The 12,329-nt window shown below is 43.4% G+C and overlaps 1 protein-coding gene across 1 annotated transcript; it reads right to left on the reverse strand.

Moving 5' to 3' along the window:
• Positions 1 to 1,833: 1,833 nt before the first annotated feature.
• On the reverse strand, positions 1,834 to 9,535 carry tmem134 (transmembrane protein 134). The gene is made up of 8 exons (XM_072678587.1): positions 9,359 to 9,535; positions 7,228 to 7,478; positions 6,376 to 6,443; positions 6,134 to 6,220; positions 5,604 to 5,680; positions 4,521 to 4,565; positions 3,503 to 3,556; positions 1,834 to 2,636 (listed from the first exon to the last, which is right to left on the reverse strand). The coding sequence occupies exons 2-8, from the start codon at positions 7,432 to 7,434 to the stop codon at positions 2,554 to 2,556; spliced, it is 621 nt and encodes a 206-aa protein (XP_072534688.1). The 5' UTR covers positions 7,435 to 7,478; positions 9,359 to 9,535; the 3' UTR covers positions 1,834 to 2,553.
• Positions 9,536 to 12,329: the final 2,794 nt, after the last annotated feature.

Here is a 12,329-nt window from a genome sequence, read left to right on the forward strand (position 1 = left end):
AGGTTATTAAACTTACAAACGTTGATATTTTTCAAAATTGAGATGGTTCAGATGTAAATAAGGAGCGTTTCGGGTGGAGGGATACGTGTAGGATGTTGTGACGTAAAATAGTCCCCAAAGAACGCATTTGTTCACCACCATTCTGATTCGCCAGTACTTTACCATCATCCATATTCCATATAAAACTTGTGGAGATCCACTGGTTACCATAGTCATAACCACTGATGGCGGGTTCCATTCACCCCCACTGTGAAGAAATCAGAGTCTGTGAGTTTGTCTACAGTGAACCTTAATTTCACTCCAAATCCCTACTCAGGGTGTGTTCATATCAAACACTGAATTTCACAGAGAATTTCGAAATGTTGGTGGACTGCCCCTTTAAAGCCCTGGCTGCAATGGTTGGATAGGTGATGAGATTGGATTGGGCGTGGTAGGGTGTGGGGCGGGACAGCACAATGATAATTACGTGTAGGTAATTACTAATACTTTTAACTGACATAGTAATTTAGTAACAAAAAAAAAAAAAATGTTCATTTAAATATAAAGAAATAATAAATAAATAAAGAAATAAAGGCAGTGCTGCAGCCTTTCAGGCCTAAACCCAAATCCCAGTGAGTTTATGTAGGTTTTGGCTTCATGCCAGTGCTCCAAACTGAGCAGGCCGAACTGAGTGAACTGGGGCATGTTCGCACGTGTGTGTGTTCAGGTTCCTCTACCCTACACACCCTCTTACACACGAGACTGAAGGGGATTGCTTGTAACAGGTTAGGTGTGGCTGTAGCATGTGTGTAAATGGGCCTGCACTTGAAAGTAAGTGTGTGTGTGTGTGTGTGTGTGTGTGTGTGTGTGTGTGTGTAAGAAGGATTTTGACATTTTTATAGAAACAAGCTGCCTAACACTGTCTGGAAAAACCATGGACTAAATAAACCTTCTGCACGCAGCAGAACAAGCGTACGTGTGTCCGGCCTGTGTGTCTACAGGACGTTGTTGTCCATAAAGCAGGTTAGCATTAGCATAGCTGCAAAGAGTGGCAGCAGGAGCCTGAAGCCTAAGTTTAGGTCGGGTCAGAAAGCCCCTAATCAAGTCTATTACAGATCACTGAACACCACCACCCAGTCTGAGGAGAGTACCTACATACATACACACACCATGTCCAAAAGTTTATGGACACCTGCTCCTCCAGAGCTGAAATCAGGGGCAATAATAGACAGTGTGTTTTCCCTGTAGTAACAGCCTCTAGTGAGTTCAGGTGGCGATGTTGGACGATTATATTCAGAGATCATATGTACGGGTTGGGTAATTGGCAAGGTAAAAAAAAAAAAAAAAAAAAAAAATCATTAATTAAAAACTGATATTAAGACATTAGCCATAACATTAAAACCGGTTGAGGAGAACACAGATGATCTGGTTGCAGTGGCTCCAATTAGGAGGTGGGATCTACATATTAGGCAGCGAGTGAACAGTGAGTCAGGTCTTGGAGGTGATGAAGGAGGAAAAATGGACAAGCGTAAGAATCTGACACTTAAACAAGAACCAAACCATGATGTTCTAGACAATGACTGGGTCAGAACCTCTCCAGAACATCAGGCAGGTTCTTTGTGTGCAGTGGGCAGTGTCTACCAAAAGTGCTACAAGGACAACCAGTGAACTAGTGACAGGGTCATGGCCCTACCTCAGAACTTATAGGACCTAAAGGATCCGCTTGTGGGGTCCGTGCATCGACAAGATGAGGTTTTAATGTTATGGCTGATTGGTGTATTTTCCAGATCATTTGCAGGAATTCTGGCAGCAGCACTGCCATAATCCATCACAGCTACGAAAGAGTGACTGCAATTTTAAAAGCAAAATATAAAAACTGGTTTATTGTAGTGTCACAATGATTAAAAAAAAATTACAAAAACATACACAGGATCTCTCGCTTCCGTACAGAGCGTCTGGAAGTACTCAGAGTTGTACAGTGGTTCGAGGGGTTAGTAGTGGTATTAGTTCATTAGAAACATTAAGAAACAGTGCAGGGAAACGTCATTTGGTTCGAGACTTCATCTGTGATTTGGCAACAAAATTAACTTAAGACTGAGATCATCTTCCCCATCTTTTTATACGAGACTCATTTTCCCTCGACTTCCCCGACCTAACTGCAGTCAGATTAATGGATTCAGGGTCGTTAAGAAGTCAAATTCATTATCAGAGTAAAAATTGTGCTTAGAAAGAAAAACAAAACGAGAAAAAAATCTGAACTGGAACTCTCCTCAGCTGCTCGGCGGCCTGGAAAGTGGATGAGGCCGTCCTCAACACCGTCCTCCAGACGTACAATCCGTTACGTGCAAAGTAAAGCTCGGGGGTGCAGGTCTGCAGGTCTGCATCCTGAAATCTATGGACCTTTTTTTTTTTTTTTTTACAGAAATCAATGCTTTTACAACAACACTTCCAGAACCAGGGAGCTCCAAATTGAGATTGTACAAATAAAGCTTTCCATACTTCATATCGCTTCTGCATTTCCATCAACAGAACCATTAACCCCACCATTCGGACCCTGACTAGCAAAGAGGTTCCTCACTTCTCAAAATAAGGCAAGTAAAAGAACTTGAATCCTCTCCGGCCCCTGACAGCACAGCTTATGTAGATCACATGGTAAACTGAGAGAGAGAATGAGAGAGAGAGAACAGTTATTAATACAGAGAAATTGTAAGGAACACTCTTTTGCACTATATAGACAAAAGTATTGGGACACCTGCTCATTCAATGTTTCTTCTTAAATCAAGGGGATTAAAAAGAGTTGATCCTAGAGCTGGGCTACGTGGAAATTATGTAACAATATATTTACGCTCTCCAAATACTCTCCCATACCATGATTTTTACTCAAAATATACTTCTCTCCATTGAATTTAATAAGACCGTACACTCTTTGTGATGAAATGTGCACATAAAAGCATACTGTGTTCCTTGATAGCACAACTGATCACAATACGATAAAATTACTATACTGCCCAGCTCTAATTGATCCTGCCTTTGTTGGAGTAACTGAAGACTACTTTCTACTAGATTATGGAGGAGCATTGCTCCCAGACTCATCCCAAAAGTACTGGATGGAGCTCCACCACCATCATTCCAGAGAACACAGTTCTTCCACTGCTCCACAGCTCCTCAATGCTGGGGGGCTTTTTACCCCTCTATAGCCCATGCCTGGCATTATTAGGCAGCATGGAGCCAATAGAGTCGTCTGGTTTATCTGCTCCATAGAGTTCAGAGACTAGACTAGCTGTGTGTGTGTGTGTGTGTGTGTGTGTGTGTGTGTGTGTGTGTGCACGTCTGTCAGCAACGGGTCAGCAGATAACCCCCCCTGTGAGTCATGGGCCCTGTGACCAATTCACAAATACATGTGAAATACTTCTGATTCTGCATCTGGCTCATTACTCAGCAGTCACTCGTAAAGATTCTCGTATGGTCTCTCCTTCAGTTGGCTTATTTAGCTGCTAACTCAGAATAAACAGACAGAACGTACCACCAGGAATGAAGAGAAGAAATCCGGAGACGAAGAAAATTGCACTTGAAACTCCTGTAGAGAAAATCAAAACACAAAGCTGATCTTAAGTAAAACAGCCCAAAGCCCGAAGCCCGAGCGTGTAGCTCAGTGGTTCCCAGACTCGGTGCTGGAGACTTCGTGAATGGCACGCTTAGTGTTTTCCAGCTCGCTCAGTCCATGTACTCAAGTTCACACAGCTGGGCAAAGGAGCCCAAAATAGGTCGTATGTGACACAGGTGTGTTCTCTCTCACTCTGTGTGGCAGAGTGATCAGCAAAAGCACACAAGGGCCCGATTTTAGAGATCTTTAGGCGAGCCGGCAACCGTGCAGCTTAATTTAGGGCGTGTCGGGGTGTCTGCTATCGTAGCGATGGGAAACATACGACTTGCGCTTCTGAAAGTGGGCAGAAGGCATGCACTAAGTCTCTTAATTAATCATCGGTGTGTTTTGGGGCATAACGAGAGAGAGAGAGCGCGCGAGAGCAAGAGAGATGCAACCAATCAGAATCTCACCAAATTCTAGAGTTTTAAAAAGCGAACAGTTAACAAAGGAAATAATCAGCAGAATCATCAGCTGGATACTGAAGAGCTTCACCTCACACACAGCTTTCTGATTTACTTTTCAGAAGGAAGATTTTAATAAAGAAAATATTTAATTTAACCCAAAAAAAGTGTTTTCTGTGCTAGAGGCACAGAGCAGAAGCAGAAGTAGTTGAGGAATTGTGAAATGCTGTACACTGTGATTTTCTGAGACTGTAATCATATCCTGAAAATCTCATCCCACTGAGACCCAATTCAGCAGAGAACTGAGGGAATAAAAACCTCCCCTCTAGTTTATAATCTGGTATCTCCCACGTCCTCAACAGCACCAGACTTTAGATTAGAGGACTGAGCTGAACACTGATCCCAAAGAGCAGAACTGCTGAAAAGCGCAGCATTATTACACACACTGAATATTCTTCAATGCTCTCACACACTTCAGTCATCAGTGATCTTACCTGCATGAGGGTTTAACTCGACTACAATGCCTGTGAAAATCAGAGCTGAGAGAGAGAGAGAGAGAGAGAGAGAGAGAGAGAGAGAGAGAGAGAGAGAGAGAGAGAGAGACAGTTACAAAAGGTAACAGCTTTAACACACAGCTGACTGTGAGGTTTACTGAGTCATGTGATTTCAGGGCCAAAGTTGGAAGTGAATAACAGAAAGTGCAGAGTCAGCAAGACAGCAGATTCTGATTCAGTGTTCAGTGACTGAATCTACAACTGAAATACGGAATTCAGGTTATGACTGATATTGAAGTTCTGCAGATTATCGGCATCAGCAAGAAATTCTGCTGACAGAAATATTCTAATTTTCTGAGGTACTGAATTTGGGGTTTCATTATGTTGTCAGTTATAACCATCAAAATTAAAAGAAATAAACACTTGAAATATAACAGTCTGTGTGTAATGAATGAATATAATATACAAGTTTCACTTTTTGAATGGAATTACTGAAATAAATCAATTTTCATGATATTCTAATTTTATGACCAGCACCTGTACATACACTAATATATATATATAATTTTTTATATACAGCCTATCGCTTTGCTACAAACGAAAAATATATACTCTGTTTCTAAAACAAACAGGAAATGCTAGGCTAACATCGCTAACAAACACCAGACTCCTAGACCGCCACCAATCCCATCTCTGTAAACACGCCCCCAAAATAGTTTGCCCATCAACCTGACTATCAAAACTCTTAAGAACCTTCCTAAAAAAAAAATAAAAATGAAGTGACAGAGACCAAAACTCAGAAGAGAACCTCTGTAAGAGCCTGAAGAACCACTGAGAGGAACCCAGAGCTCCTCCAGAGCTTCATCAGTTTGGTAAACTACTCTTTGGTTAAGAGCAGGATTTGAAGAGGCGTCTGTTCACAGATATGAGATTGGTGACAATCCAAACACAGTGTGTTAGCAACGTTATCGTAGCATCTCCCTACAACGTAAAGCCTTGACAGAGCAGTCAGGTTTATCCTTCAGACTGTAGGAACAGAGAGGAACAGATGGAGACAGGCCTGTGACTGTGTTCAGGTCTTACCAACTCCAGTGATGAGGAGGAGAAATGAGGCCAACACTACTTTCCTGTTCTTCTTTATTAAAGGATGAGATGTCCACCTGAACACACACACACACACACACACACACACACACACACACGTAAAACAATGTGAGAATACGAGTATACATCACTTTTACTCCACTGTAATAAATACAAACGACACTATTAGCGCCCTCTCATGCGCGCCCATACACATGCATTTGTTGACAAGCTGGGAGAAACAGAAGCAGCATCTGATTTGAAAGCAGCTTTTGGAGATACATGGTATTGCAGTGTTTTGCAGTTCTGGCGAGCATTTTCCAGCCTGTTTTGAGCCCAGAGTAGCAACAATCTGAGGAGCCATTCTCCCAAACACCGTCAGCAGAGTGTCACAACGATTCTGGAGCTGTTCTCAGATATTGATTTTACATAATGTTGCTTTAAAGCAATAATTTGGTCAAAAATCTAATTTTAGTTTGCTCATTTGGGTGTCTGAAGTGTCTAGTGTGTGAGAGTGTGTGTACACATACCCGCAGCAGTGTGCAGACAGCTGTGTGACAGAGCTGAGGGTGCTGAAGGACCACTGGGAGCTGCAGTAGGACAGTGTGGCTGGATCACTGAAACACAGCAGTGATTAAAAAGCATTAAATCACAACAGAAGCAGAGTTTTTCTAAAGAAACCAAGACTAAATTATAAGTAAATCCAATGATTTTGCACAATTTCTGTGTCATTAAAATGTCCACATGTAAAGAAAAAAAAAATCAAACTGACCTGATTTTGAAAAAGTTATTAAAGGAGGAATTCACAGGGCTGCCCAGGACCTCTTCGTTTTCCAGGTTCTGGGAATAAACACAAAACAGAGGGAGCTTTAAAACACTCTTACACCACAACCCAGCTGCACCAATGAGACCTAAAATTAATCAATCAATTAAACGTTAAACTAAAAGTTTTATCAACAAACAAACAAACAAATGAGTCTAATAAACTGATGAGTTTTGGTAAAGAACCTTTTGTAGATTTTTAATATCGGTTCTATATGTTGCACCAAAAAGGATTTTACCATTGTCCGACAGAGGCAAAGAACCTACTGCATTGTTACATCCCAAAAGGGCAGAGCAGAGGCAACATACACACACATACAAACAAACACTACAGGGACAAAAGTATTGGGACACCTGCTCTTTCACTGTTTCTACTGTCCAGGATTTTTCCTTCTATCAAATTCTACAGCACTGCTGTAGAGATCTGATTGCATTCAGCCACTAGAGCATTGTTAGTGAGGTCAGAATGTTAAATGATGATGATCACCACCCCACCTCCTCATCCCCAACTCATCCCAAAAGTACTAGAAGAAGCACCACCTTTATAGAGCTTTATACCCCCCTAGTCCTCGCTTGGCATTGTGCCAATAGGATCATCTAGTTGATCTACTCCAGAGAGTCCTATTCTATTGGCAGTACTTCTTCTCGACAGGGACAAGACAAGCTGTGTGTGCATTTGCACATCTGTGTCAGCAATGGGTGCAACTTTAAAGTAGCTGAATGCATTTATTAGAAGGGGTGTCCACAAATATTTGGACATAAGCTATTTTTAACACTGAGATCTTTACTGGTCAGTCGGTACCTGGTACTTCAGGTTGCTGTGTTCAGCGGAGCCGGCCGAAGCTGAAGGAAGACTCTGTGGCTTGGTGAATGAGAGCGGGCCGAAGGTCATCTCACCATCCCGGTCCTTCTCTCGACCCTTCCATCCATCCAGACTTCCCTCTGGCCCCACCCCCTCATCATCCCCCTCCAGTGAGAAGGCATCGTCGATGGTGAACTGCGTCGCCATAGCTACACACCCTCAGGCACTCACTGGGTGACGGACGGCGATCACTGCAGGGAAGACGGATGAACCAGTTTCATTACTAAATAAAACCAGTTTCAATTAACAAGACATCGAGCTCCTAAAGCCCCACTCCAGACCCAGAGCGTAGCTGGGTCGGTTTGTTTACCTCTCCTGGTCTCACTTCAATTAATGTTTACAACGGCTTTTAAATCCAGAGCATCAGATAATGTAGCTAACAAGTAATAATAATAACAATAATAATAACAGTCTCATTGATTTGACAGAACAGACAGAGTTATACAGCGTTGGATTAGTTGATTCCTAATGGTTAATAGTGGTAAATCTGACAGCCTTCAGTTCTACCAGTGAAGGCCGACCACTGGGAGAGCTTATTTAGATAAATCTGCCCAGATACCACGGAGAGAACAATCCTGATTGGACAATTTTGTGCTACAGAACTAAATACTGTAATATCGTGGCGTTTGGCCTGACTCTGGCCTACAAAGCCAAGACTGGACCGGCCAGCTCCTCCGTACTTGATGGCGATGGTCAAAAGCCGATCTGCACCAAGAGCCCTTCCAGCTTCAAGTACGGCTCGGCTCGACCCGCCATCCTTTAAGATCCACGGAAGACGAGCGTCCAGACTTTTTACTGTCCTGCACCGAAGTGGAGGAACGAACTTCCCCTGGGTGTCCGAACAGCAGAGTCCAACGCTCTCTGTCCTCAAACCCAGACTGATATTGACTTGTGTTTAGTAGTGTCTTAACTTGAACTTTAGTCTATTTAAACTAGCTGAGTTTTTCTTAAGTAAACAGCAAAGCACTTTTGTAAGTCGCTCTGGAGAAGAGCGTCTGCTAAAGGCCATAAATGTAAATGTTTAAACAGCAGCTTCATTCTACAGAAGATCAAAAGTTATTTTTTTAATTCACAGAAATCTATAGACCTTCTCTAAAGGCACTGAAGGCTCCTCACTGGTTAAGACCCTTGTTTTATTCAGTTTAGTTCAATTCAAAGCAGCTTTGCAGAGATCCGGGTTGGAGCCTCTTTAGAGCGAGCTAGTGGCAACTCCTTAAAGTCGAGAGGAACCAGGACTTAAAAAGGGGAACCCATCCTCTTCGGGTCGACACCGGATAAAAAAACAACAACACTAATGTATGCGTGTGTGTGTGTGTGGGTGTAATATTATATATATATATATATATATATATAAATAACATAAATAAAGTAAATTGTAGGCTTTGCCAGAGTTTCATCTGAGAGGTATTGCCCCATCTGCTGCAGTAACAGCCTCCATTCTTCTTTAAAGGCTCTACTACTCCATTTGTTGGAAACATTGCTGTAAGAAGTTGATAGCACTCAGCCAAACACAGCACTAGTGAGCTTAGGTTGGATCATTAACGACAGGTCATGCAGTCCTACAGTGTGAGGAAGCACAGAATCCAGTGTATTCGAGGCGAGCTGCTGATCACCTGCTGCTCAGGCTGTGAGAAGAGTGTGCGGACCTGCAGGACTAGCAGTTAGCATCATGCTAAATGGTGTACATTGGCTTCCGTTGATTGTTAGCGACGTTAGCTTCGGAGCTCCAGGGTAAAACTGAAGAAGCTAGCTAGCTCAACTGACTGGGGGGGTTTAGGGTGGGAGGGTTTGGGATCAGGGCTGTAAACAGGTGCTTGGTTTAATGAGTCACAGGTTACTGCAGCACCTGACTGAAAACAACAACAACAACAACAACAACAACAACAACAACAACAACAACAACAACAACAATCCCAGTAAAAGAAACCCGTAAACCCTTCACTGGGGAAGCCCAGCTCTGGAGGTCCGCAGCAGGGAGAGGAGGGCCGTGTGTCCAGGGGAAGCTCAGCCCGACCCCGGAGCTGTAGCCTCGGCTCCGCGGATCCGCAGAAAAGCCAAACTCCAGACTTACTGTCGAGGTTCCTCCTTCTCAGAGCGCCACACGCCGACGCTTAGGCCCCAGTCCTCCTCCTCGCCATGTAAACTAACCTAATAAACAGACTTTAAGTATTAAAATAATAAAGTTTATAAACTTTCCGCAGCTGCAGCAACTTTCCTCCAGCGCCGCAGATCTCGCTCTCTGTCTCGCTCAGCGCTTCCCTCGCCGCCCGCAGCAGCGCGGAGCTCCGCATCGCCCCCAGCGGCCTGGAAGCGCAGCAGCAGCAGCAGCAGCAGCAGCAGCAGGAGGAGGACAGGAGCGAGCCCAGCTCTTCTTAAAGGTGAACTCGGGGCCCCATGCAGATTTCCATTTGGACCCCCCCCCCTGCATTTGCCCAACAGGGGCAGCAGCCAGCAGCAGAAATTGATTAATCTAGTATATATATATATAAAAAAAAAAATTAAAAATGGCTTTTACCTGTTTAATACTGTTTCATTTTATCATTCAATGTTATTTTTAAATATATATATATATTTTTGCATGATATCTTGGTGCTCTTGGGGGCCCCCTGATGGCACTGAGGCCCTAAGCAGCCGCCTAATTCGCCTAAATTATGGGTTTAAAAAGTCATTCAGAGTGTTTTGGTGTGAAAATTATTTATTTAATTAATTTATTATTTATTTATTGTGATTATTATGTTATGATATTATGGTTATGCTGCACACCTGAGCAGTAGAGCTGTCTTATGTGGTGGTTCTTTGACTTATTTATCAATAACTAATAAATAGTTCTGATCAGAGGAGGACGGGTCGAGTTTCTTCCTCCAGCTCTGAGGGAGGTTCTCCTGCACGGTGGTCTTCACTGGCTGCTCACTGGGGGTCTTAGGTTTTCATGTCTTCTTATGATGTTGATTTCTTGTCTGTTTACTAATTTGATTGATAAATAAGGAGTGTGAACCTCAAACACTGATGTTTCTCCTTCCCAGAGACCCAGAACCTAAACAGCAGCTGTAAAACAGGCCAATGCGAAAACCCCGGAACTGCGAGGTAACAGTCCTGACTCGTTAAAGTTACACCCCCAACAGTTCCAACATCTCTAGAGAAAGCTCAAGTCAAAGCTGGTGAAGTGGTAAAACGCGACGGCGACCTCAGGAGAACATGCTGTTGTTGATACTGGAGAGCAGCTCATCACCTCCAGACTGGGCTAGTTATGAGAACAGGGGGATGGGCATTACTGATACCGAGTGCTGATTGGTTGGCTAGCTGACGCTGGAGTTACGGCCGGTTACGACACCACTGCTTCGTTTGGTGATAACAATGGCCAGCAGTTAAGGTCCTGGCCAGATAATCTACTCTCTACATGCTCTCTGCTACACCTTCTGTAGTTCTGTCTGGCCCTCTGGTGGTCAGGGCCCTGGGCTTGGGCCCCTAATGCGCACTAGAGAGACACTAAAAAAATCTTAAAGGGTCCCCAGAGTTTAAATATTGAAGATTTCCTCTTTACGTCTGTTTTTTACAGGGTTTTACACCCTTTGTTTTTCTGTCTGAGGGTTCAGTAACATTATTTCTGCCTGTGTGTGTTTTTCAGTCTCACCGCTAGATGGCACCATTACATTGTCAAGGAAATGGAAAGGTCATTTCAGTGCTTTTGATACTGAACACTGAGCTCCCCTCAAATAACAGCTGTTCAAGCTAGGTTCTGCTGTATCTACACTCCTACAATAAAGGGCACTACAAAGGGTGGTTTGTAGAGTGATGTAGATTTATTTTTTGTCCCATAAACCATTTTTGTTGTTGTTGTTGTTAAAGAGATGTGTGTGATGAACCTTTTAAAGATTTATATATATATATTTAATATACTGCCAGCCCCCTCAAAAAACACACTCTAATATTTCAATGGACCGCTTTTAGCTTTTCAAACGATTCTCAAATGGGGTTCAGGTCTGGACTCTGTGGTGGCCAATCAACGTGTGCAAATGAGCCATAATTCCCCCCAAACCAGCCTTTCACAATTTGAGCCCGGCAAATTCTTGGGGACCCCCTGATGACATTGCGGGCGTCTAATTTGAATATGCCTTGAGCCGGCACCACCACCACCGAGTTTTTTTAGACTGAATTGAATAGATTAGTGTTTTGGTGTGAAAATTATTTATTTAATTCATTTATTATTTATTTATTGTGATTATTATGTTATGATATTAAGGTTATGCTGCACATCTGAGCAGTAGAGCTGTCTTATGTGGTGGTTCTGTGACTTTTATTAATAATTTATCAATAGTTCTGATCAGAGGAGGACGGGTCGGTCCCCCTTGCGAGTCTTGGTTCCTCCCAAGGTTTCTTCCTCCAGCTCTGAGGGAGGTTGTCCTGCACTGTGGTCTGTGGTCTTGCATTGTCATCTTGGGATGTGCCGGTGCCACCAGGGAAGAAAAAAAAAAATCCACTGATGGACTATCCTGGGCCTTCAGTGACCTTATTTTTTAGGCTTATAACGCTGCTGAACCTCGACCTGACCTCCTGCAGCAGCTCCAGATCAAAGCACTGCCCCCACGGGCTCGTACAGTAGGCACCAGACATGATGAGTGCATCACTTTAGCCGCCTCTCTTCTCACCCTGACATGCCCATCGCTCTGGAACAGGGTAAATCTGGACTCATTAGACCACATGACCTTCTTCCATTGCTCCAGAGTCCAAGCTTTATGCTCCCTAGCAAATTGAAGGCGTTTCTGCCGGTTAGCCTCACTGACCAGTGCTTTTCTTAAGGCTACACAGCTGTTTAGTCCCAATCAAGATTCACTCCTCAAAGAGGAGGTTTCCCCACCATCCTTCCACTTTTTAATAAGGCATTGGACTCTTCTTAACCCGATTTCAGTAGTTTCAGCATCGCCTTAGTTGTTTTCTCTGCTTGCCAATAATCTGACCCTTCTGAAACAGGTGAACAGCTTTTCCTCGACCACAGGATGTGTCTTTCCACCTGGTTGTTTAAGAAAGAGAAGCTGCTCACTGCA

Source organism: Salminus brasiliensis, chromosome 4 (assembly GCF_030463535.1).
Source record: "Salminus brasiliensis chromosome 4, fSalBra1.hap2, whole genome shotgun sequence".
NCBI classification, from domain to species: Eukaryota; Metazoa; Chordata; class Actinopteri; order Characiformes; family Bryconidae; genus Salminus; species Salminus brasiliensis.

Bases quoted from the DNA above. Each gene is read 5' to 3' on its own strand.
- tmem134 (XM_072678587.1), bottom strand. From the start codon at position 7,434: ATGGCGACGCAGTTCACCATCGACGATGCCTTCTCACTGGAGGGGGAT. The intron at 4,566-5,603 runs GTAAGACCTGAA...TCTCTCTCTCAG, and splicing joins CCTCCTCATCACTGGAGTTG to CTCTGATTTTCACAGGCATT. The intron at 3,557-4,520 runs GTAAGATCACTG...TTTTCTCTACAG, and splicing joins CGAGTTAAACCCTCATGCAG to GAGTTTCAAGTGCAATTTTC.